The sequence below is a fragment of the Sus scrofa genome, chromosome 8 (assembly GCF_000003025.6).
Source record: "Sus scrofa isolate TJ Tabasco breed Duroc chromosome 8, Sscrofa11.1, whole genome shotgun sequence".
NCBI classification, from domain to species: domain Eukaryota; kingdom Metazoa; phylum Chordata; class Mammalia; order Artiodactyla; family Suidae; genus Sus; species Sus scrofa.
The window spans coordinates 47,649,041-47,672,802 of record NC_010450.4 but is presented as its reverse complement, the minus strand read 5'-3'; the positions used below and the strand labels follow the sequence as shown (position 1 = coordinate 47,672,802).

Here is a 23,762-nt window from a genome sequence, read left to right as displayed (position 1 = left end):
TATTCCTGCCACTACTCAAATGAAACTTGTGTCCTTAGCCTTAAGAAACAGGAGTTCCTGTCGTGGCGCAGTGGTTAACGAATCTGACTAGGAACCATGAGGTTGCGGGTTCGATCCCTGCCCTTGCTCAGTGGGTTAACAATCCGGCGTTGCCATGAGCGGTGGTGTAGGTTGCAGACGCGGCTCGGATCCCGCGTTGCTGTGGCTCTGGAGTAGGCTGGTGGCTACAGCTCCGATTCAACCCCTAGCCTGGGAACCTCCATATGCCATGGGAGCGGCCCAAGAAATAGCAACAACAACAAAAAAGGCGAAAGACAAAAAAAAAAAAAAAAAAAAAAAGAAATAGTGCATAGCTTTGGTTCTGTTCCTTGCTGCACATGAGTAAAAAGACTTCAGAAACCAGAAGCACTGTTTTGTTTTTTGCTTTTTTTTTTGCCACGGCAATGTAGAAGTTCCTGGGCTAGGGATGGAGCCTGTGCCACAGCAGTGACCCAAGACCAGCAGTGCCAACACCAGATCCTCAACCAGCTGAGCCATAAGACAGAGTGTCTTCCAGGAGAAGGGTTTATTTTCTCTCTAGGGATCAGTTCTGGAGGAGTTTTCAAAGGTATAGTTCAGGTTATTCAGGTTGGTCCTAGGAACATGACAATTAATATAAAGCTGTTACTTTCCTGTGAAAAATCTGGACACAGTGAGAGTAACATTTGGATTACTCTTTTACACCCAGAAACCTTTATAACAGCAAGTATCATGTTCTACTTCCTGAGAATGCAGAGCCATGCTCAAACCACCTTTGCAGTTTTAGCTTTCATTTTGAAATGTTGATATTATTAACATTTATTATAATAAAGTGTTAGTATTATTATAGTGTTAGCTATTTATGGTAATAATTGCTTACACTTATTGAGTACTTAACTGTGTCAGATTCTGAAACACCTAAATAATTCATTTAATCCTCATAAAAAACTCAAGATACATACTATTAGCCAAATTTACAGATGAGGAAACTGAGACACAAAGAGGCTAAGTAACTTGTCCAAAGTCACTAGTATCCATGAGAGATTGAATTTAAACCCCATAAGTCTGATAACTAAGTAGAAGTACTTAGTTATGCTGCTGAGTTAATCATAATGATTATGATGTAAGAATGGTTACATAAGAATGGTTATGGGGTAAAAGTAATAATTCTTGGATTAATAAGCTACAAGCTGATTCGAAGCTAGTAGATTAAAATAAAATTAAAAAATTTTAATTATCATTTGGTATTTGTCAGACAAAGTCTAAGTTACCAGTTTGTAGCCTGAGAATAGGATTGGGTTAAATATCAACTTATTTTGAATCTGTTATTTATCACGGGGACCCAGAGGTTATGTGCTGAGCTGTTGTGGATCTTAAGGAACCACAATGGATAAACACCATAAACTGAAGGGCCTCAACTGATAAGGAATTAACATTTTAAATTTTAATGTCTTGCAATTGGAAAGGATCAGCCTTAAGAACTGATACAGAAAATTTTCTCAAACAGTACATAAAGGCATATGGAAATGAAACGTTCTCAAGGATAGAAACTGTAAGAAGTGCTGGGGCAGGAAAAAATGAAAAAGAAAAAAGAAAACCAAATTTCTGTCCTCGTGGGGTTTAATTCTCACGGAAGGAAACATGAAATAAATCAGTCAACAATTAGAATACCGCAAAGTTCCAAGGACCATACATACCACTCTTCTCCAAAATTAGGCTATATCAAAAAGTGAGACTGCGCAGTCACACAGAAAGGTAAAACCCTTGCACAAATCCCCCTAAGGTAAAGTGGGCATTGTAATGACGCAGTTTCAGCAGGAATCCACTGCCCTCTCCTGGACCCTCCGCCCCGGCCTCCCGCGCTCACTCACACCGCCAGCATGTCGGGGTAAGTCACAACACGGCAACAAAAGCACAGCGACCACTGGTAGCCATGGCCACGTTGTACCAGGCCTAGTGTTAAGTGACGGACTCTTTATCCTCAAACGACCCTCTTTATCCCTGTTTTCCAGAGTTGCACAGAAGCAGCCCTTCCGGTGAGCGGAGACCGAGAATGGAATGGGGAAGGCCAGCGGAAAAGCTCTCCCACACCATGACAGCAGGAAAAGCGATGAAACCCAAGCGAAAAGAATAAAAAGAACTGCGGCTACAACTACAGCGGAGAAGAAATGAGGGGGAAAAAGAAGGCGGGAACCGCCACAGGCAGGTTCGCGTATGCGGAGGCGTCGGAAGTTGGGAGGCGGGACCGGAAGTTTGGTCGCGGCGCCGGAAGTCTGGAGATGGCACCGGAAGGCGGACCGCGGTTTCCGGACCTGGCGCCGGAAGAGGCTCGTCAGCGCCGCCGCTTTTCGCGGACTGAAGCGCTCAGGGGTTTGAGCTGCGCGGTGGCCACGCGGTTATCAGGAGTAGCTCGCTAACGCTTCGGCAGGTTACCATGTCACACCCGTCTCCCCAGGCAAAGCCCTCCAACCCAAGTAACCCCCGAGTCTTCTTTGATGTGGACATTGGAGGGGAGCGAGGTGAGGCGAGGCGCCCCAGGGTCGGGGTCTCGGGACTTGGGGCCGGGCTCGGGCCGGGGGCCGCTCTGGCGCGGGGGGCGGGAGGGGGGGATGGCTGCCCACAACGAGCCCTGGAGCAATACTACCGTCTAGTCTTGGCGTCCGGGGTTGGGCCAAACCCACGCCCTTGTGCCGGTGCTGTTGGGTGTAAGGAAGTTTCTGGAAATTTCTGGTCGGGGATGGTGGCGGTCTTTCGGCTTGTCTCCGGATTTGTTTTCACTAGCCAGCCACCTAGCACCATCACGTTGGCCTAAGATAAGGTGATTTTATGTTTGCAGGGGGACATTCAAAAAACCTTGGTGGACTCCTGTCACGCCGTGTCTCTTGCTACCGACATAGATCAGTAATTGCCATGTTATACATTAAAGCGACTCTTTAAAAAAATTGTTTCTTTTACTTTTTTTCCTCCCTCCTTATTACTGATTCTGAACTTAGAGGTCCATTCAGCGAGGTGAACATTTCCCTGTTTTGGCATTTGGGAAAATTAGATCCATGTGGCTCTGTGGTTGCCTAGGCTACCATAGCAGCTCTGAAGTGCCTGAAGCCTTGTGAATTAGCACATTGCTTTGTTGCTGAATTGCTCTTGTTCCAGAGCTCTTTAAAATTGCTGGCCAGGCAGTGTGTTTGAATGCATTATACAAACGGACACATCTAGCTTGAGGGACCCTGTGGATGTTATTCATACACATGTATGAACTTAGATGTTCAGTTTGTTTTGAATTTTAGTGCTACGTTTATTTTTCATCTGTCTTAGAGTGGGAACTTTTTCAGCTTTCGCTTTCAAGGCAGTTCTAGGCAGTTTCCACAGAGCACAGAGACTACAGTTATACTTAAAACTTGGCCAGCCTGACCACTCAAAGGATATTTCATTTTCTCCTGTTGTTTCTGTCACCTGAAAAAAAAAGCATAACCTAAAAGTTGAGACATAATGTATTATTTGCTGGACAAAACTGAGGGCTTAGGCCTGGGAGTCAGCCTCTCAGCTATGAGGGACTGCCTCAAAGAGGTGATGGGGGAGCTGGGATACAGGAGTTGTGCCACAAAGACCAGCAGAAGAGTAAAGAAAACCAGGCACCTAAAATTAGTGAGTTCAGTGCTTTTCTATGTAGGTAGGCTTCTGTGCTTATTCAAGTCCTTTCTTCGGTATGCACCTTAGCTATCTATCTAGGGCCATCCTGAATCCCTTCAGGTGCACAGTTGGGGGCAGCTGCGGTGGCTGCCGGCTTGATGGCTGCCAACATCTTTTATTTATTAATGTGGCAGGCAGTATTTTTCACCCACAATTACTTGGTTTTGGAAGTTAAGAGGACATGTCAGAGAAATTAGAATTAAAAACTGCTTGTAGTTCATGGTATCCCTTAAATAGTGCTAGTCTTCTGGCTACTGTATTTATGATCCTTTGTAAGGTGTAATAAAATGTTTCAAATTCATCTAAATATATGATACTTAACATTAGGTAGACTAAATATAGAAAAATGCAGAGCTTGGTATTTCAGTCACTAATTTTACCAACTCATCTTTTACCATTTATTTGGTTGGTTGTGTGGCATACCAACATTCTTTCACTTTTTCTTTCAGTTGGTCGAATTGTCTTAGAATTGTTTGCAGATATTGTACCCAAAACTGCAGAGAATTTTCGTGCGTTGTGTACAGGAGAAAAAGGCATTGGACCCACCACTGGAAAACCGCTCCATTTCAAAGGATGCCCTTTCCATCGAAGTATGTATACTTTTTCTGAATCTCATTCCTCTTATGGATCATTGAGTCCTGTTCTGTAGGAGTTAGGGAAGAAAACACTAAGTAGGGGATGAGAGTCAAAAGTTTAACTGTTAGTTTCCGAGAAGATGCTTTGACATCTGAGACAATGGTCATTTTCATAAGGGTTGTGAAAGGTGGAATGAATTGTGGAAGGGCACTAAGGTTTAGGTATAGAGAAACAGACTGCCCTCAATTCACTAGGGTGCAGTCTGGTAAATAAGTAGTGCTTGGGTAGCTGGTGACAAAAAATTATGCCTATTGGGCTGGATTGCTTGGGAAGGCTGCAGCTGATTTAAAGGTTCAATGTCTTGGACACCTGGTATCATACGTGATTAAAAGATATCATCTCACACTGCTTTTCACACTGTGTAGTCATACATACTGTTACCCAATCAAACTTGGGTCCACTTGCCCACTTGCAGTAAAGCCAATCTACAGACTCTGGATTGTCGTGAAGGAAAGGGCACCATTTATTGTAGGCACAAACCAAGGAGTCCAGGCAGCTAGTGCTTGAAAGAGCTGAAGTCGCTTAGGGAGAGATTTTTAAAGACAGGAATGGGGGGTCGGGGGGAGGTGTGATCACCTCGGGGACATCTTCTGATTTGGTGGTGAGGTCATTGGGAGGCAGCATCATCAACGTTCTGGTTCCAACTGGTCTGGGGTCTTACCTGCTTGTGGGAGGTGTATGGTTAACTTCTTCCGCCTGGGGCAGGGTTTCAATATTTGCAAAACAGATCTAAGGACATGGCTCAGGATATTATCTAGCCCTTAAGGAGGAACTAAAGGTCCTTGACTTTGTTTATGGTTAAGCTATTATTTTGTCTTGCTTGACTCTTCCTTTTTTCTGCATTTTCTCACTTCTCTGATTAAATTTACTTTTTGGAACTGAGGGGAAACTTAGGAGGCTGAAGTTTTTCTGTAGATAAGAAGGTGGACGACATGGGAGGGGGAGGTCTGTTTTGAGGAGCCCCGTAGGGTCCCACTTGGTTACAGTACCTTTGTTTAGTGATTATTTGATAGGCCCCCCAATAGACTGTAGGTTTCATGAGTTCAGGAACTTGGTCTTCTCACCATTTGGTCCTCAGCAGCTAGTATAGTTATTGAGTAGGCACTCAATATTTGTTTAATGAATGAACAAATAAGTTAAACTGTAATTATATCAGTAATTATTTTAAAGACTTGATTAAGAAAATATTAACATTGATTTAAAAATATTTCAGAATTCCTACTGTGGCTCAGCAGAAATGAACCCGACTAGTATCCATGAGGATTTGGGTTTGATCGATGGCCTTGCAAAGTGGTTAAGGATCTGGGTCTGGCGCTGAGTTGTGTAGGTCACAGACAAGGCTCGGATTTGGCCTTGCTGTGGTGTAGGCTGGCAGCTGTAGCTCCAATTTGACCCCTAGCCTGGAACTTAAGTATGCCATGGGTATGGCCTTAAAAAAAATTTACTGGTGGTTTACTTTCATATTTAATAAAATACCAGTGTAAGAAAAGATGGAGATGCTGGAGTTCCAGACCACCTTGATAAAGCAAATTTTGCAGTAAAATAAGTCACACAAATTTTTGGTTCCCACTGTATTTAAAAGTTTTGTTTACACCATGCTTTAGTCTCTTGAGTGTGCAGGAGCGTTAGGCCAAAAAAAAGGTATGTAACTTAATCTAAGAACACTTTATTGCTAAAAAACACCAAAACAGTTACAGTAGTGACATCAGAGATCACTGATCACAGATCACCATAACAAATAATAATGAAAAAGTTTGAAATACTATAAGAAGTATCAAAATGTGATACAGAGACACAGTGTGAGCAGATGCTGTTGAAAAAAATGGTGCCGATAGACATGCTTGATGCAGAGTTGCCATAAATCTTCAAGTTGTGATAAACACAGTATCTGCAAAGCACAATAAAATGAGGTGTGCCTGTATGCTAATAAAGCGTATGTAGAAAAGAGCATGGCAGGCCCGAGACTGCTATTCTTAGAAAAGTCTGCTTGCAAGGGTGGCTGTTTCCTGGAGTCTGGGGACCTGGCACTTGAACCATTGTCTACATTGTCAAGGTGGTTTTCTCTGCCTAGACTGTTTGTACAAATAATTCAGTTTCTGCTGAACACTTGCTTCCCTTTTTGGAATCTGGAATTTTGGTGCCTGTGTGATCAGTCCCAATAAAAACCTTGCTGAGTCTTTAAAGGACTTTCCAGGGCAGAAACCTTATGCACATGTTGCTGCGTTTTCTTTGCTCGAGGAAGAATGTGCTCTGTAACCTTGATGGCAGGGAGAGAGACTAAGGAAACATTGAATTCTCCAGGCTCTGCCTGTATCTTTCCCCCGTCACCCAGCTGTGTCTCTTTACTACATCATCCGGTGAGTCTTAGGTAGGGAATCTCTGCATGTGGCAGTGTTCTTGGGAACACTGCTCCTAAGTGAAATTTGCTGAAGTGCTTCCATCACAGTGTAACACATCTCCTGGGAATAGTTGGTTTATTCAGAAGGCATTGTTGGGTAACCAGCATGTGCCCAGCCTTGGACATGAGTACTAGGGATGAAGGAGGGAGTTGCTGTACTTAGGAGCTAATTGTTTGCTGGAGGAGATGGATCATTATGATACATATTATAAAAGGGAGTTAGAATCAAGGTACCCTGGAGATCTGATTTTGAGGTCTCTGACAATTGTGTAGAGCAGGTGCATATGAACTAATTCTTAGAGTGTCATTGGGGCCTCAGGCAGGCATAGTAGTTGGGATTCAGATTGTGAAAAGCCTTTCATGAGTTTGGAGTTGGAGGGATGGGTGGGGACAGACAGAGAAACTGTCTTTATTATCACATATTCATCAGTTAACATTTCTGAAGTCAGCCATTCCATGGTTTCTAATAGTGATTTTCCTGTTTTGTAGTTATTAAGAAATTTATGATTCAGGGTGGAGACTTCTCAAATCAGAATGGGACAGGTGGAGAAAGTATTTATGGTGAAAAATTTGAAGATGAAAATTTCCATTATAAGGTAAAGTAGACAAAAGTACATGTTTATTGCTGAGAGTAAAGGTTGTGTTATATGTCTGGGATACTTGTTGGATTAGGATAAATGCCTCAGATGTCCTTAGAGTCTCCTTTTCTTGTGAAAGAAATCATACTTGTAAAGCATCTTTAATATGAAAAAATTTTACCCAGTAATGCTTTTATTTGGCAAGAATACAACAGTTATTTCAGAGCGATTCAGGTTTCTGTCCTTTAGTAAAGCCAATGACATTTTTAAGGGTGGCACCAAATGGTAAAAACTTGCAGGGAAAATGTTCTTGTCGGAGGGATGGTAACTTGTGCATCTTTATGCTTAAATCTGAAGAGCAACAAAACCATCACTAATGTTCAAGATGTCAGGGGATTTGCAAGCTAGCAGATCTGGTTAATGTCCAGGCTCCTAAAGGACATTAGTGGTACCTGTGCCTTCTTATCTTCATTGTCCTAAGATGTCCCCATTGGGGTATGTTGCATCATTCACTGTATAAGAATGGATGTGTAAGTACAAAAGTAAAGGGATGTCTTTGGAAATGAGGAATATGAGCAAGGTAATTAGGATTATTTGAGAATAAAATGTCATCAGTCTTTTAAACAGTATTTATTGACCACAGCTAATACAGTCACGGGCACCAAAGGATTTATAAAAATGAAAGGACCTCATGATAAGGAATTGAAAATCTTACCAGAAAGATAGAGTTAAAACACATAGGACAACTGGAGAATAATAGTATGCAGATAAATGCTAAGTTGATTGAGACTTTCTATATGTCCTGTAGGAGAAAGGTGTAGTTTATATGGTCCAGATTATCAGGAAGACATTGAGGAGTGGTACTTAAGCTGGGCAAACTAGGCCTCACAGGGTGAGATTGGCTAGATAGGAGCTAAAATATAGATGCCCTTTTGAGGGAGGAGTGTGAGGGAAGGCAAAGGAATGAGGAGGCTGAGGAAATACAATTAATAATATTTAAAGTTGTGGGAAAAACACCAAACTTTTGGAAAGGAAAAAGGGGAGCTACCAGAAGGATGAGAACTAAGATCATGGGATGGACATGTTGATCAAAAGAAGAGGGACCTAGAGTTCCTGGTGGCTTAGCAGGTTAAGGCTCTGGCATGGTCATTGGTGTGGTTCGGGTTCGATCCCTGGCCCGGGAACTTCTGCATACCATGGGTGCAGCCAAAAAAACCAAAATAAAAGTGAAAGAAAGGAGGTCTACTGAAAGGACACGTGGTTCTTGCCTTCTACCAGTTTGAAAGCTGAGTTAGATTTAGATTTCAGGGTAAAAGGCATTTCAGGTGGGAGGCCTAACCTGAGTCAAAGGTGTGGCCCTACAAGGTGTACATGTAGAAAGCCTTAGGGTGAGGTGGGAAGGTGAAGAAAGCAGGTCTTACATAACCTTTGAATAAGCTGGTGTGAGGGTGGAACTCTGATTTCAAGATGTGTGAGCAGTTTCTTTTGGGCATTCTCTGAAGAAGGGCTTCCCCTGGGGTGGAAGCCGTAATATTTGGCTTCCTTGGAGATTATGAAAGTACCTAACTTAATGTCCTGTCTGAGCTGAATGTCCCTCACTGTTCTCAGCTTAATGGTGTTGTAAAGGGAAGAATTTCCATAGTAATAGAATAGATTTCCATAATGCAGCATCTTCATCGTAAAGATGACATGTAAGCATTTTCTCAAAGTAGCCAGTTTAGAAGTACCACCGCTGCCCCCACTATTATGTCTGTTATTTTATTTGGTTTCATAAGTTTTTCCTAAAGTTTAAAAAGTGATTAGGTACCTTGTTTTGTGAATTGAAGGTTGTACTTAATATGAAGTAAAACTACACTGTGTTGTTTGACCTAAATGATGTTCCAGTGCACCCCATCCCCGAGCTGCTGCAGAGACAATGCCGTATCCTTCACCTCCTGCACCACAGTGGAAACACCTTAGTTTTTTTGTGTTTTGTATTCTTCAATACCTCCTTGTTTAATGTGAATGGTTAGTAGAGAGTCATTGAAACTCTTGACTGTATCTAACCTTGGTTTTCCTTTGACTTATTCCTGCAGCATGATAAGGAGGGGTTACTGAGCATGGCAAACGCTGGCTGCAACACAAACGGTTCTCAGTTCTTCATCACAACAGTTCCAACTCCGCACTTGGATGGGAAGCATGTAGTGTTTGGCCAAGTGATTAAGGGCATGGGTGTGGCAAGGATCCTGGAAAATGTGGAGGTGAAAGGTGAAAAGCCTGCCAAAGTGAGTAACCAGTTACAGGGTGAGATGCTCATTATCTCGGCTGCTGTTAAAGAAGAGTGAGTGAAGGCTCAGGTGAATCTTTGCTGGAACAGCTCTTGGTGGAGAAGCTGTTTCCTAGTGGGAAAGACAAGGGCAGCATGAAAGGTTTTTATTATTTCAGCTTCAGTCTTGCTGACTTTTAGTCAGTGTGTCCATGAATGCAGAGCGCACAGGAAACCAGGGACCCTTGGTCTCCTCTCTGTCACTTAACCTGCGGTTTCGCCTTCTCTTATTATTTACCTTTTCTTGGCCTGTTTCTTTATCCCCTGTAACTTACTTAAAGGTTTAGGCTAGATGATGTAACTCTCGAGAAACGGCCGTCATACGACCCACTCTGATGGGCAGGGCTGTGAATGGGCAGTGGAAATGCAGACCTGCAGGAGGTGGGCTGAGGAAACAACGTTCACTTGAAAGCACATGCCCCATGTAAAGAGGATGATGATGTTTTCCATGTATCCTGTGCACACCGAGCTGTGAGGAGCCGTCAGTGCTCCGTGCAGTAGTGGCATGGCTTGTGCTACTGGGCTGCGTGTGGAGGGCATCACAGCACTTGGAGCAGATGGGCCTCCTGACGTCACTCTGTCCTTTTACAAGTGACTTGGATGCTGTCGAACCTGACTTGAAGCTGTGTAGCCTTTGCACCCAGACCCTTTTTAAATCATCATTAATATGGTATTGCAGTTCTACATTTAGGGTTGTTTTTACAGTTGTGCGTTATTGCAGAGTGCGGAGAACTGAAGGAAGGGGATGATTGGGGAATATTCCCAAAAGATGGTTCTGGTGACAGTCATCCAGATTTCCCTGAGGACGCAGATATAGATTTAAAAGATGTGAGTACTTTCGGATTAATTAAACTTTAATTATTTAAATTGCCTAAAATTATTTAGCACTTAAATTTTGAGCTTTTTGTATGAATCTGTCTTAATGATAGAACTTAGCACTAAACCGTGTTATAAACTATAGTATATTTACATTCTTTCTTTTATACAGATAGATAAAATTTTATTAATAACTGAAGACTTAAAAAACATTGGAAATACTTTTTTCAAATCCCAGAAGTGGGAGATGGCCATTAAAAAATACACAAAAGTTTTAAGGTAATAAAATAATTTTAATAAATTGCTTTTAAGAACTTGTAAATTGAATTATAAACTGAAATTCAGGAGTCGTGTTTTGTATTTTTTCGCATATTACTTGCAGAGTAATCAGGCATATTGAAATAGTTGAATTTATTTGGTTGCCTCCAGATTCTTATTTTGAAAAATTGCAAAATACAGAAAAGTAAAGAATAGTACATAAATACTCATGTACCTTTACCTGCATTCACCAATTTTTAACTTTAGCTATATTTGTTTTTGCAGAGTCATTTTGAAGGGAAGTTGCAGATACCATGACACTTTGCCCCTCAATATTATAGCAGGTGTTTCCTAAGAAACAAGGACATTCTTCTGCCTAATCTTAATACCATTAAAACATCTCACAAATATCACTGATACAGTATTATCTAATATATAATCCATATTCAAATGTTCCCAGTTGTTTCCATTTTTTTCCCTCTAGACTCCATTGTTCATTTGGTTTTCTGTCATTATTCTCCTCTAGTCTTTAATAGACCTACCACTACATGTTTTTTTTTTTTTTTTTTGTCTTTTTGCTATTTCTTTGGGCTGCTCCCACGGCATATGGAGGTTCCCAGGCTAGGGGTCGAATCGGAGCTGTAGCCACTGGCCTATGCCAGAGCCATAGCAATGCGGGATCCGAGCCGTGTCTGCAACCTACACCACAGCTCACGGCAATGCTGGATTGTTAACCCACTGAGCAAGGGCAGGGATCGGACCCGCAACCTCATGGTTCCTAGTCGATTCATTAACCACTGCGCCACGACGGGAACTCCTACGTGTTTTTTTAGTCATTTACACTTTGTGGAGTCTAAGTTATTTGTCTTATACAATACCATCTGTGTTTGTATTGCTTCCTCAAGATGAGTTCGAGGTTAAATATTTTAGCAAGAGATCTTAAATAAGTGAAGTTGTATATTTCCTGTGATAGCGCATCCTGAAGGCAATTGGCAGTTTGGCCTGTTGTGAGTTTTGGCACTTGGTTAAGGTGGCATTATCATTGTTAGCCATAGTTGTTAGCCAGCTGTCTGTGTTGTAAAAGTTCCTTTCTCCTTTGTAAGTAATTAGTAACTCCTCCAGGAGGTGATGCTGAGAGATGGTGTGAATACTACTTTGTAGCCTTGCAACCAGTGGAGTGCATCATTGAGGATTTTGCCTGAATCAGTTTTACACTGAAGTTTGTGTAAAACTAATTTTATCATTCATTCTGCTGTTATTAGTTGACATTCTTCTGTTTGAAAGCCCCCCCCCCTTTGTATCACTGTAAACCTGGGGATTATATTGAACTCAGCATATCACACTGTTACCACTGTTCTTTTTGATGCTCGAAGGCTGTCCAGTGGAGGCCCCTTTCCTGTACCCCTTTGGTATTTTCCTGATGATCTCTGAGCACTTGCCTTCTGCCACAGCTTGTTCCAGGCTCATCTTATACCTAACCTCGTGTGTGGATCTGAATTTCTCCAAGGAGCCCCGATTCTTTTCAGTGGGGGATAGACTCTAGAAACCAAATCCTAGGGGCCAGGTGTGCATGTTGGTTGGGGGCCTTTTTCAGTAATCAGAGCTAAAATACAAGTCAAAATCTGCACCAGAAGTTTCTTTCCCCATTCCATTCCCGCTTCCTTCCACAAGGAGAACCAGGGTTTCACCCACTTATGTTAGCAAGAGGGTAATGGAAACCCACTTAGTTAGAAAGTGGGTAATGGAAACCTGAGTTTTAAAATAGAAAAGTGTTTATTGGGTATAACCTTTAGACTTTAAAATAGAAAAATATATGGGTATAACCTTTAGGGCTTGTTCTTAAGTTGGCTCCTTTGAACATTCTGGGAAAAAAAGTTGAAACAAATTTTAAATTTTCTGAAGGAAAGTATTTAATAAAAAGATTGTGGCCATTAAGAATATTCACATTTGTTGAACTTTATAGCAGAACTGACATAACACTTTTTGAAGAGTTGAATAAGCAGAGTGTAAGTCTTATGTGGCATCGCATGCTGCTTTCTTACATATGCTTTCCAGGTATGTGGACGGCGCGAAGGCTGTTTCTGAGGAAGCAGATGGGTTAAAACTGCAGCCTGTCGCTTTAAGCTGCATGCTGAATATTGGTGCTTGTAAACTGAAGATGTCCGATTGGCAGGGCGCAGTCGACAGTTGTTTAGAGGTAAGTCTGTTTGATTTTTTGAAAGAGTTGGATTGTGACTTATCACTTCGAACAGAAGTAGTTTTATGTGACACTGGTATATCTTATTTCATAGAACATAATGAGACTCAATGAACACATAACTTCAAATATTTTAGAATTTCGGTTCTTCCACTTAGGCCACTCATTTAGCTTGCAACGCTATATCAACGTAATTTTTTTAAAATAATGATTTTATTTTTTTCCATTATAGTGTATTATGTAATTTCTATGAAGATACTTTCTCAGCTCATTTATTCATATAACTATTGAGCACCTATTATGTGCTGGGCACTGGAAGACAAAGCCAGGAATGATTAGGAATGTGGCTTGTGGAATCAGTCAGCAGACACAGTTTTCTAATTAGACCATTGTTACTAACTTTATGATCTTTAGTATGTTCCTAATTTTAGAGTCTTTTAATTTCTCCATATGTTGAATCAAAACACTGCTTTCCTCCTGGGATTGTTTATAAAGACTGGGTAATGTATGTGAGCATTCAGCACAGTGTTGGGCACAGACAGGTTGAGCACTTAATAGACACTTAGGTATTTTAATTAAAACAGACTTATCCCCTCAAGGAACTTCTTACTTGGTGGGAAGAGGACTCAGTTTCGATTTAGGGTCATCAGGACTTGTATAAGGAGAATGGGTGCTATTGGAACATACCTGCCTTCATGGGGACATCCAGGAATACTAACCCATAAAGCTGGAAAAGCGGCAGCATTACCTTCCTTAAATGGAGCAGTTATGACTATCTCCCTCTTAGTATGGTTTGAAAAATTTTCCAAACTAAAGCTTCTGTGTTATAAAAGACCACCTCTAGTAATTTTTATGTCTGTTTTACATTAATCTAGGTACATAGATCAGCTATGCCCAGAGCGAGGACAAATGAAATGAGATCCTAATTTATTATTATTACTTTTTTGTCTTTTTAGGGTCACACCCTCAACATACAGAGGTTTTCAGGCTAGGGGTCTAATCAGAGCTGCAGCTGCCAACAAAGTACACCACAGCCACAGCCACGCCAGATCCGAGCCGCATTTGCGACCTACACCACAGCTCACAGCAACGCCAGATCCTTAAACCCACTGATTGGGGCCAGGGATTGAACCGCAACGTCACGGATCCTAGTCAGATTTGTTTCCGCTGCACCATGAAAGGAACTCCTGAGATCCTAATTTAGAAAGGAGCATACAAACAGAGGAAAAAACTTACCAGAGGAAAAGATTGTTCTTCACTCTGAATCTTTTTGATTTTAGGAAGGCGGATAATACACCATTTCCAGTAAAATCCGACGTTAAGTAAATAAAATATATTTAAACACTTGTTTCGGAGGGAAACCTATTGAAAGTCACACATGCTGCTAAAAAAACCCCTAGACGTCAGCTAAAGGAGTGTACGCAAGTTCTTATTCAAAATGTTTTGGGGAGTTCCCGTCATGGCGCAGTGGAAACAAATCTGACTAGGAACCATGGTTCAATCCATCCCTGGCCTCCCTCAAGTGTGTTACGTACCCGCCATTGCCATGAGCTGTGGTACATAGATCGCAGATGGAGTTCAGATCTGACGTTGCTGTGATTTAAGCCAGCGGCTACAGCTCCGATTAGACCCCTAGCCTGGGAACCTCCATGTGTTGAAGGTGCAGCCCTAAAGAGACAAAGAGACCAAAAAAAAGTTGTTTTGGTATTGGCTAGGGCCCAGGCAGGAGATGAAGTCACAGTGACTTCAGCTGCGTTTACTGTGAAATAATATATTGGGGGTAACTGGAATCACGAGGGGTTGACTAGTAAAGAGAACTATGAAGAATGTGGGAACAGCACTTATTTATATGTGCATATATGTGGATCACACAGAGCAGCTGCTCCCTCCAGGCTGGGCCCGAGTTCCTGGGGCTGAGGTCCAGACCTCCCTGCGGAGGGCTTGGCTGTGATTCACAGGGTAGCGGGGAGGTTCAGTTCGTGGTGGGGGTTGGGAGGCTGCTTGTGGGGAGCCATGCCTTTGGCCACCTCACTGCAGGAGCCTAAGGAGCAGAGCAGGGGAGCCTGGAAGGGAAACCGCTTCCTCTCCTGCGCCCACTTAGCGCCCTCTGCTGACAAGCGTCAGCAGAGGAGGTTTCTGCAGGGAAGAGTTGATTTTGCAGCTGATAGGCAGTAAATTGAAATTTAGCAATGAAATCTAGTATTCAGTAATTAGATAAAAGTACTAATTTTATAATTATTTGCAGGCCCTTGAAATAGACCCATCAAATACCAAAGCACTGTACCGTAGAGCCCAGGGATGGCAAGGATTAAAAGAATATGATCAAGCATTGGTAAGATTTTGTTCTAAGTTTCAAATTTTTTTTTTAAAACAACCACTTTCATGAATCATAACCTATTATTTATTTGTTTTTTTCCAATTAAAGGCTGCTCTTAAGAAAGCTCAGGAGATAGCGCCAGAGGATAAAGGTAAGTTGGCAGTTTTTGTAGTTAAAATCCATTTTGTCCTGTAAGAATATATCTTTGTGGACCACTGTACCGCTTGCCACTTAGATATTTATTTGCTCAGCAGATGTTATAGAACACCTGCTCCTGGGCCAGCTGCAGTGAGCAAGTTAGGGTCCCAGCCCGGAGACAGCTTGCATTCTGGTCCCTTTCCACTTCACATGTCTGAAGACTGCTTTGCTGTATCATTTGAGATCTGGTTCCTATTCTTGTAATTCTAGATGAAAGAGCAACATTAGAACATAAAGTATTTATGGCAAATTTAATGTTTAGGGCCATTCTTTAGGCTGAAACTGGCCATAACCTAAGTATTCTAAACTACTGGTTATGTTTTAGGAAAGTTTTAGAAAGCTATGACAAAAATAAGCTTGTTTTTCAAATCAACCAACCAGAAGTAGCGAGTGTAGGTCTAGATATTAAAATACCTTTGGTCTCTTTCTGCAAAAATGAAATAGGGGAGGCACTACACTGCATTCTATGATGGAGAGGGAGAAGACCCTACTGTGTGTAATTCAATTAGTGGACAGGCTTCTCAGTTTATGCTCCAAGGTTTTTATGTTTGTGTGGTCGCTTTCTCCGAGTAAAATCTTTGGGTTAATAGGGCTAACCCAAAGATAGCCCTATATAAAGATAGGGCTCAGTTACTCTTCAGGAGAAGAGTTTTATCATTTTTAATGTATTTTTTATCATATCATTTTGTTGGTCAACCTAAGTTTTTGGATGCTTTGAGAAATAACTCATTATATTTATTTTGCAGCTATCCAGGCAGAATTGCTGAAAGTCAAACAAAAGATAAAGGCACAGAAAGATAAAGAGAAGGCAGCTTATGCAAAAATGTTTGCTTAAAAAGGAATTCAGTTTTGCTTGTGTGCATTGATTGTATAAAGACAATAAGAAAATGTAACGGTTTGTCTATGTATGACCCCTAATGTGTTCCCTTTGATAGTTCAGTTCCCCATTGTTTAGTGGGAGGAAAACTGATAGGGACTCTGTTAATAAACTAGTATTATAAAATACAGTGAAGTTGATTTCTTTTTAAATGGCTGTCTGCATTATTCACAACGGATAATGATGTCCAGCCTGTTTTTAAACTCCTAAAGACACAAATCTTGTTTGAATAAACAGATGAAAGCTTAAGTATGTGTATTGTTTTTCTGAATTCTTTGATGTATCTCTCTGTGGTTAGGTTGTCCTCATGTTTTATATTACAGGTAAGGGAGTTGGCAGACTATCTCAAGGGCCAGATAGACATTTTAGTCTAGTCACAGCTCCTCAGTTCTGCACTTGCAGCTCACTAGCAGCTGTCGACAGTATGTAAACTAGTAGGCACTGCTGTGTTCCAGTGGAACTGTTCATAATTCATAAGGAAGTTGGTGGGCTGGACACCAGTATCTGGTCTAGAATATGTATTTATTTTTATACTTGAAGTATTGAATTTGACAAGTCCAATGGACATTAACGGCCAATAGTATATTTTGTGGTTAGTACCAAATCTTGGAAGAATTAGGGAGGTAGGTCATCACTTAATAAAGCTTTATTTAAGAGAAATATTCATAATTATTTATGGGACAATTTTAGGTACAGTATAAAATTATTTTGCTGATAATTATTTTACGAACATTCTGGTCAGTAATATGCTGTAAAGTATTTTGACACTTGTGAACTTCCAAACATTTGAAGTTGGCTTGCTGTCCACTTGAGAGAAACAGGCACAGGTGAGGCCAACTGCAGCTTACATTCCATTGTACGCAGGGCCTCCACCACCTTCAGGCACCACCCAGTTAATATTCTGACTTGGGTCCTTAATATCACATGTTTTACAGTGCACACAGTTTTGAGCATTTATCTGTAGCCGAAATCCATCACCTTGTTCCAAAGGTACAAATTCATAGACTCCTGTGGGAACAACAGAACCACTGTGAAGTAGCTGTGAATAAAGTTTTAGTCCCGTGGTGGCAGCTCCCAGAAACCCTCAAGGGCTGCTGACCAAATGTTTACCCATGGAGAGTATGTGCATTTGCTGCTGTGTAAATCAAACATGGATAAAAGCAGAAGGTGGAGTTCCCGTCAGGGCACAGTGGAAGTGAATCTGACTAGCATCCATGAGGATGCAGAAGTGGCTTGGATCCCTTGTTGCCATGGCTGTGGTACAGGCCCGCAGAGCAACTCTGATTCGACCCCTCACCTAGGAACCTCCATATGTCATGGTTTCGGCCTTAAAAGGCCAAAAAAGAAAAAAAAAAAAAAAAAAGCAGAAGGAATGGTAGCATTTGGCTGAGTTAGTATTAACAAGGGACTCCACCTTTAGCAGTCTTTTGAGTTTCAATTTTATATACAGACCTCTGTGGGAGACCCAGACACTGCAATAACGCAAACTATCACAGTAGAGCAATCATTTTTTTTTTGGTTTCCACTGCATATAATAGGTTTACACTATTTTGTAGCCTATCAAGTATGCAATAGCATTATGTCTAAATGAAATACATGCCTTAAATATTGCTAAAAATGCTAACCATCTGAGCATTTATTGAGTCATAGTAACATCAAAGATCACTGATAGAATATATTTTGCAAGAATCACCACATGGGAAGGGAGCAAGTGTTGGAAAAGTCACTGGTAGGCTTGCTCTGCGCAGGATTGCCACAGGCTTTCCATTTCTAAGACATGGGATAAAACAAGGTCTGCCTGTATATATGTGTGTGTGGGCTGTGGCTGCAGAGACAACAGATCCAGCCCTTACCCTTGGTTTACAACCCAGTGTGATGACAGAAATGATTAGGAAATAAAGTGAAAAGACAGTCCAGGTCCCTGCAGTCATGAAGCTTATTCCCAGTCTGGAGGTGCTGATTTTCACATGTCTGAGTACCACTCTACTATCATTTGAAACCCAGTTTCTAGTGGAGTTTTAGTTGCAAGCTCAGCACTCTAGATAAAATATGCATAATATTCATGATGAATTTAAAAGTTTGGGCCTATTTCCCTGAGCTAAATGTGGCTATGATTTGTGTTTTAGACTGTGTATATGTATGTATACATGAGTGTGTGTACACGTATGTATGCAGCTGTGACAAATGACTCTTTTAAGTCACATGACCATGGATAGAGGTGTTTGGTGTTTTACATAACCAACCCTAACATTGGGCTGAGGGTAGACAGGGAAAGGCTTGTGTGGGAAATGCTATCTGAATTAGGCTTAACACAAAGTTCTACTACTTCAACATTGCTGGTTAGAGTAGGAACCACAGGAATAACGAATTTTCAAAAGGGACCTAGATGTAGGAGTCATTCATTAGAAATTTCTTAAAATGATGGAAGCATATTTATGACACGTTTAAAGCAAGTGAAGGAGCAGATGGAAATGATGTACTTACCTGCAGGGCAGAATCGCTGCTCAGGCCCGTCGTATATGGACAGGTTTCTGTTCACAGGTACACTGTCATCCTTCAGGGTTAAATGTGCTGGCTGGTCATGTTCATGGTTAGTACCGCTCAGAGCCACAGACGACAGGAGGTCAAAACTGATCTGTCCGTCTGGTTTTGGATACTCAATAGGGGTGCAGTCCTTGGCTGGCTTGAGCTGATCAGAGTCAGAACCTTACAGAGTTTGGGGGAAGATTTTTTAATGAAAATGTAACACTTATTTTAAAGTACTTCCTTAGACATTTTAATAAAAACTTGTAAGTATCATACTAAGGAAATAAGACTTTAGCCCTCATATAACAAAGATACCTTGTTCCCTTTGAAGATACTGAATTCATCATTTCTCTAATAAAGTAAGTTTAAAACACTGAAGTGAAGAAGATCCTTTTCTTTACTACTCACTGGATCCCATTCCTGGTTGTCTCCCAGAGGCTGAATTACCTTTATGTTTCAGAGTCCATGGCTCCATCCCTCTGAATATCCAGTAGAAGATTCCAGTGTAAATCATCCCTCCATATACACCCAGGATCCCGTGGCAAGATGGTCTGATGTTTCTGACGGAGTAGAGCTCCTTCCACACCCATGAGTTCTTCAAGTTGTCCTCATACTCAGTTACATGGAGTCCTTTATATAAAAAACATGAAATATTAAGTGCAAAACTGCCTCAAGGAGCATGAAACACTCACTGTCAAGGTACTTTGCTACTGAAATAACTGATAACTCTTGGTACTTTTAAAAGGCAGGTGGTCGTTTAAGACCACACTTGAAGAATCTTTCAGTGCCCCTTTGATATATGTTGTTAACAGGCAGTAAGGCCATACTGGTAGCATGGAAAACTAGTGTCAAGATTCAGTGAACCTGGAAAGGAAGTTAAGATAAAAAGAGTTTATGCTCCCTATAAAAGAGAGAAATTGAATAACTTATCAGTGAGACACTTCGGTTAGGAGTTGAAACTGTGTTCCTCTCCAGAAAGGTATTTTGAAAGCTAGGCCCTAGTTATCTCTGAGTGGGTCCGGACAAGGTCACTGCAGATGTGATTAGTTAAGATGAGGTCTTCCTGGAGTAGATTGGGCCCTTAATCCAATGACCGGTGTCCTTATGAGGCACAGAGAGGACAGCAGGTGGGACGCAGGCAGAGGCTGGTGTGGTTCTGCCACAAGCCCAGGCAGGCCTGGGGCACTCAGAAGCTGAAGGCAAGAAGGCTGCACCCTGAGGACTTTGGAGACAGAGCATGTTCCTGCCAACACCTCAACTTCAAATTGCTGCCTGCAGAGTTTAGAATAAACTCATCGTAAGCCACTTAGTTTGAGGTGCTTTGTGGTGGCAGCCCTAGGAAGGATATATATAAAGCCTGGTGCCCACATTTTACTTTTAACAGGATGTGTTTGTTCTCGCTGACTTTTTGTGAGCTGCACAGCCAAGTGGTTCCTGGCACCACCCCCTCCCTGGGGCTCTGACCCTCAACCTGAACTTGCTGACCTGCCTGCTTCCAGTCCCATCTGTGTGAAAAGCGAGCACAGCTGGCAAGAAATCGGACAAAGGTCCACCACTCGCCCAGCACCTCCACCGCAGGCCGTGCTCACCTCAGCTCTTCCCCACACCAGGGCCTCTGCTTCTCCGAGGACACCTCAAAATGTGATGGGCTGAGGGTTCCTGTCTGTCAGGACATTTGCTACCTGACTCTAGGGAAGAAGGCTTATTTACCAAGCATGTATGGAGTTGCTTACCGATGTTTATCATTCACAGTGAATGAGGTCCCTGCTCTTGGAGTTTTCCATCCAAGAGGCAGGAGACAAAACTGATAAATAAGTACATTACATAGTCAGCTGAGAGGTGGGAAATACCATTGACAAGAACAGTGCAAGGGAGAGGGCTGGGAGTGTGTGCGTGCGTGTGTCGTGTGTTGTACGTGTGTTTGTGTGTGTGTGGTGTGTGTATGTGTCTGTGTTTTGTGTGGGTGTGTGGTGTGTGTGCGCGTATTTACTGGGCTGCAGTGCTGGCCATGCCTCCCCGGCAGTACCAGGGTCCTGAGGAGCCCTGAGCTTGCAGGCCTGCTAAGGCAAGGGCTGTAGGAAGGCACTGTGGAGCCTTTGGCCCAAATGGCTGTGTGGGAGGAAAGGGCCCGTGAGGACGCACAGTTCATCAGGTTGAACTCAATTCTAGGGAGGTGGGGCATGAAACAGAGAATGGCCAAAAGTCTGACACTGAGTGGTCACGTAGCTTTCTTTGTCCAACACACATCTCAATGCTTTGTGTAAAGACTGTGTGTTTTTTAATGCTCAATGAAGTAAACATAGAGACCACCATGATATTTAACTGTATTTATTTCCATCCTCTAACCACACACTGAATGTATGTTTAAATGGCTTCTTTTTAAATGTCCCAGTGAAGAACCCAACAATTTTCTAGAGTCTAAGTAGAAAATTCTTACCTATTGTCTTCGATTGGAGATTTTCACTAGTTAGTTGATTGAAAATAGATTCTGCTGCCAAAATTCCACTTTTCATTGCTGTGTGGGTCCCTTTGATCTTGGGAACATTCATGAAACCAGGGCTGCACCCAATCAGTAAGCCCCCAGGAAAAGTGAGTTTTGGTATAGACTGAGGAGATGAAAACAATCAAAGTGCATCTGTTAGTTCAAATTGAATAAAACCGAATACTCCAAATTATAACCTCTTTTAAAGCTGTAGGGAAAAATAGAAAAAAAATACATAAAAGGGAATACAGTGAAGGGAAAAATCAGAGCAAGGGCAGTTTTCCCCTCTCCACTAAAAATGCAGATCAGAACTACTACTCTTTTTCTATTAAGACTATTTCCGCCTCCCTCCCCATGACTTACCTACATAGCACAGATTTAAGACTGGAGCATTAACATTTAAATAAAAGTTTTATTTATGCATATCCATGTCATAATTAAAAACAGCCTTAAACCTGAATGGCTATTATCTAAATTATGATCTTTTATATGCATTCTGGGTGACACATGGTTTACAAAGGATGTTACCCTTTGTTTTACTGTGATATCTAGGGATGGAAACCTAGGTCCTAACCATGGCATCACCCACAATTAACTACTGCCTTAAATAACATTTTAATTAACCCAAGAATACGTTGAATTTCCAAAATAAGTATCAAGACGGTTGTTTGGGCCTCAGTATACATTTCTGATGAAAGACAAGGTAACGTAGCAGCTAAATTATAAACTGTTTGCACAGCCAAATGTACTGTCATCCCTAACCTGAAAAGGGAGAGAGAGAGCCAGGGGAGCTGCTCTTTCCTTCTGTACTTTTTCTCCTCTGGAGGCTTCCTAGAGTAAGCCATGGGTCTTTGCTGAGGAAAGGGCTGATGGTGCTGAGGGACTCAGAGGAGAGGGGGTCGACAGGAGACGGCTGCCATGGCGAGGGGGCCATGGCTGCCATGGCGAGGGGGCCATGGCTGCCATGGCGAGGGGGCCATGGCTGCCATGGCGAGGGGGCCATGGCTGCCATGGCGAGGGGGCCATGGCTGCCATGGCGAGGGGGCCATGGCTGCCATGGCGAGGGGGCCATGGCTGCCATGGCGAGGGGGCCATGGCTGCCATGGCGAGGGGGCCATGGCTGCCATGGCGAGGGGGCCATGGCTGCCATGGCGAGGGGGCCATGGCCACACACAGCTCACCATCCCTTAAGTGTTCTAAGTGAGGGGGAGGTGGGAGACGCTAAGGCGGTGTGGCAGCAGGAGTGCCGGCAAAAGAAGGGTCGGGGCCCAGGCCCTTTCTCAGGACACATGGGGAATGAGTGTCCTGTGGTTCTTAGACCAAACTCACTATCAGAACCACCAGGCTAAAGGAGCAAGGAATCAGGATCACGGAGTTGACAACAGGGAACAAGGGCTTTCTGGAATGCTACGAGCTGAAAACAAAGGGAACGGTTAGGCACCTGGAAAACAACAATGCTCTTCTCAAATAAATGATTGCCTTGCTAATCCCAAATCTGGTTCAAGAACCAGAAGACGAGGAGTTTCCCGGTGGCCTAGGAGTTAAGGATCTGGCGTTGTCACGGCTGTAGTGCAGGTTCTATCCCTGGCCTGCGAACTTCCTCATGCCATGGATGTGCTCCCACCGCCCTCCACAAAAAGGAACCAGAAGACTGAAGTTTAATAAAAGGACAAGAATTGCTAGCACAGATTCTTTCAAATGGGTGCCTAAGTTCTAAGAATAAGAATGTGATGGCTCACAGGGAAAATGTGTGTTTTCCAGTTCTGGGGGAATCCCACCTGCATGGGCAGTGTTACTGGAAGCCAGGCATCTTGGTAAGGAACTAGGGAGCAAGGAAACAGTGCACTGAGAAATGCTGCATCCTGTGACATCCGTTAAACTGGGCTAAATGATTAGAAACCCACCAGGAAAGGTGAGTTTGGTACAGACTGAAGAAAGGGAAATAAAAAGTCATGCAAAATTTGTTAGCTCAAAATAAAATTGAATGTTCTGAATTTTTGCCTCTTAAGGGTCTTCAAAAACTTAATGGAAGTACGTTTCTGAGTCTTTGACTAATTAAATCAGAAAATTGAAGTAAAAAGTGTGTGTGTGTGTGGAGGGTCACCTCTTCCTGCTGATCTAAAGATCATCTGAGACACTGAGGCACACAAGGCAGGTGCTGTAAATATAAATCTATGTGCTACAGAATATACAGAAGCCTGTACACTATAAATTGGAAAGTAGAATTCTGCTGGCAGTAGGTATTATGCGCATTACCCAAAAGAGCTTAATGAGCTTGAACATATGCAATTTAATAAATATTACTGCAAATGAATATTCTAGAAACAAAAACAACCCCAAGGGAGGTAACCCCATAGCAACTTAGAGACAGTGTTATTTTAAGGTTCCAGTGATTACATTTACAATTTAGCCATGATTTTACGAATTATTGTTGGAGTAACAATGTATTTAGAACTTCACTTTAAAGGT

General features: G+C 42.2%; 2 protein-coding genes across 5 annotated transcripts in view; one reads left to right on the top strand and one right to left on the bottom strand.

The window, feature by feature from the left end:
- The window catches only part of PPID (peptidylprolyl isomerase D), a 46,537-nt gene extending 30,003 nt beyond the window's left edge, over positions 1-16,534 (top strand). Inside the window, exons 3-12 of one of the 2 annotated variants that reach the window (XM_021100359.1) lie at positions 2,031-2,537; positions 4,155-4,295; positions 7,229-7,335; positions 9,393-9,581; positions 10,328-10,450; positions 10,611-10,717; positions 12,752-12,893; positions 15,139-15,225; positions 15,319-15,361; positions 16,155-16,534. In XM_021100359.1, the coding sequence (XP_020956018.1) occupies positions 2,453-2,537; positions 4,155-4,295; positions 7,229-7,335; positions 9,393-9,581; positions 10,328-10,450; positions 10,611-10,717; positions 12,752-12,893; positions 15,139-15,225; positions 15,319-15,361; positions 16,155-16,243 (1,113 nt within the window). In that variant the 5' untranslated portion in view covers positions 2,031-2,452 and the 3' untranslated portion in view covers positions 16,244-16,534. 2 annotated transcript variants of the gene reach the window in all.
- ETFDH (electron transfer flavoprotein dehydrogenase) overlaps positions 16,914-23,762 on the bottom strand; it is a 47,391-nt gene continuing 40,542 nt past the window's right edge. For 2 of the 3 annotated variants that reach the window (XM_005666668.3, XM_005666669.3), the window contains exons 9-12: positions 21,249-21,417; positions 19,259-19,441; positions 18,770-18,991; positions 16,914-17,293 (exon numbers count right to left, since the gene is read on the bottom strand). In XM_005666668.3, coding sequence (XP_005666725.1) covers positions 17,130-17,293; positions 18,770-18,991; positions 19,259-19,441; positions 21,249-21,417 — 738 coding nt within the window. In that variant the 3' untranslated portion in view covers positions 16,914-17,129. The remainder of the gene's footprint in view (positions 17,294-18,769; positions 18,992-19,258; positions 19,442-21,248; positions 21,418-23,762) is intronic. The other variant, XM_003129003.4, reaches the window with a different exon arrangement.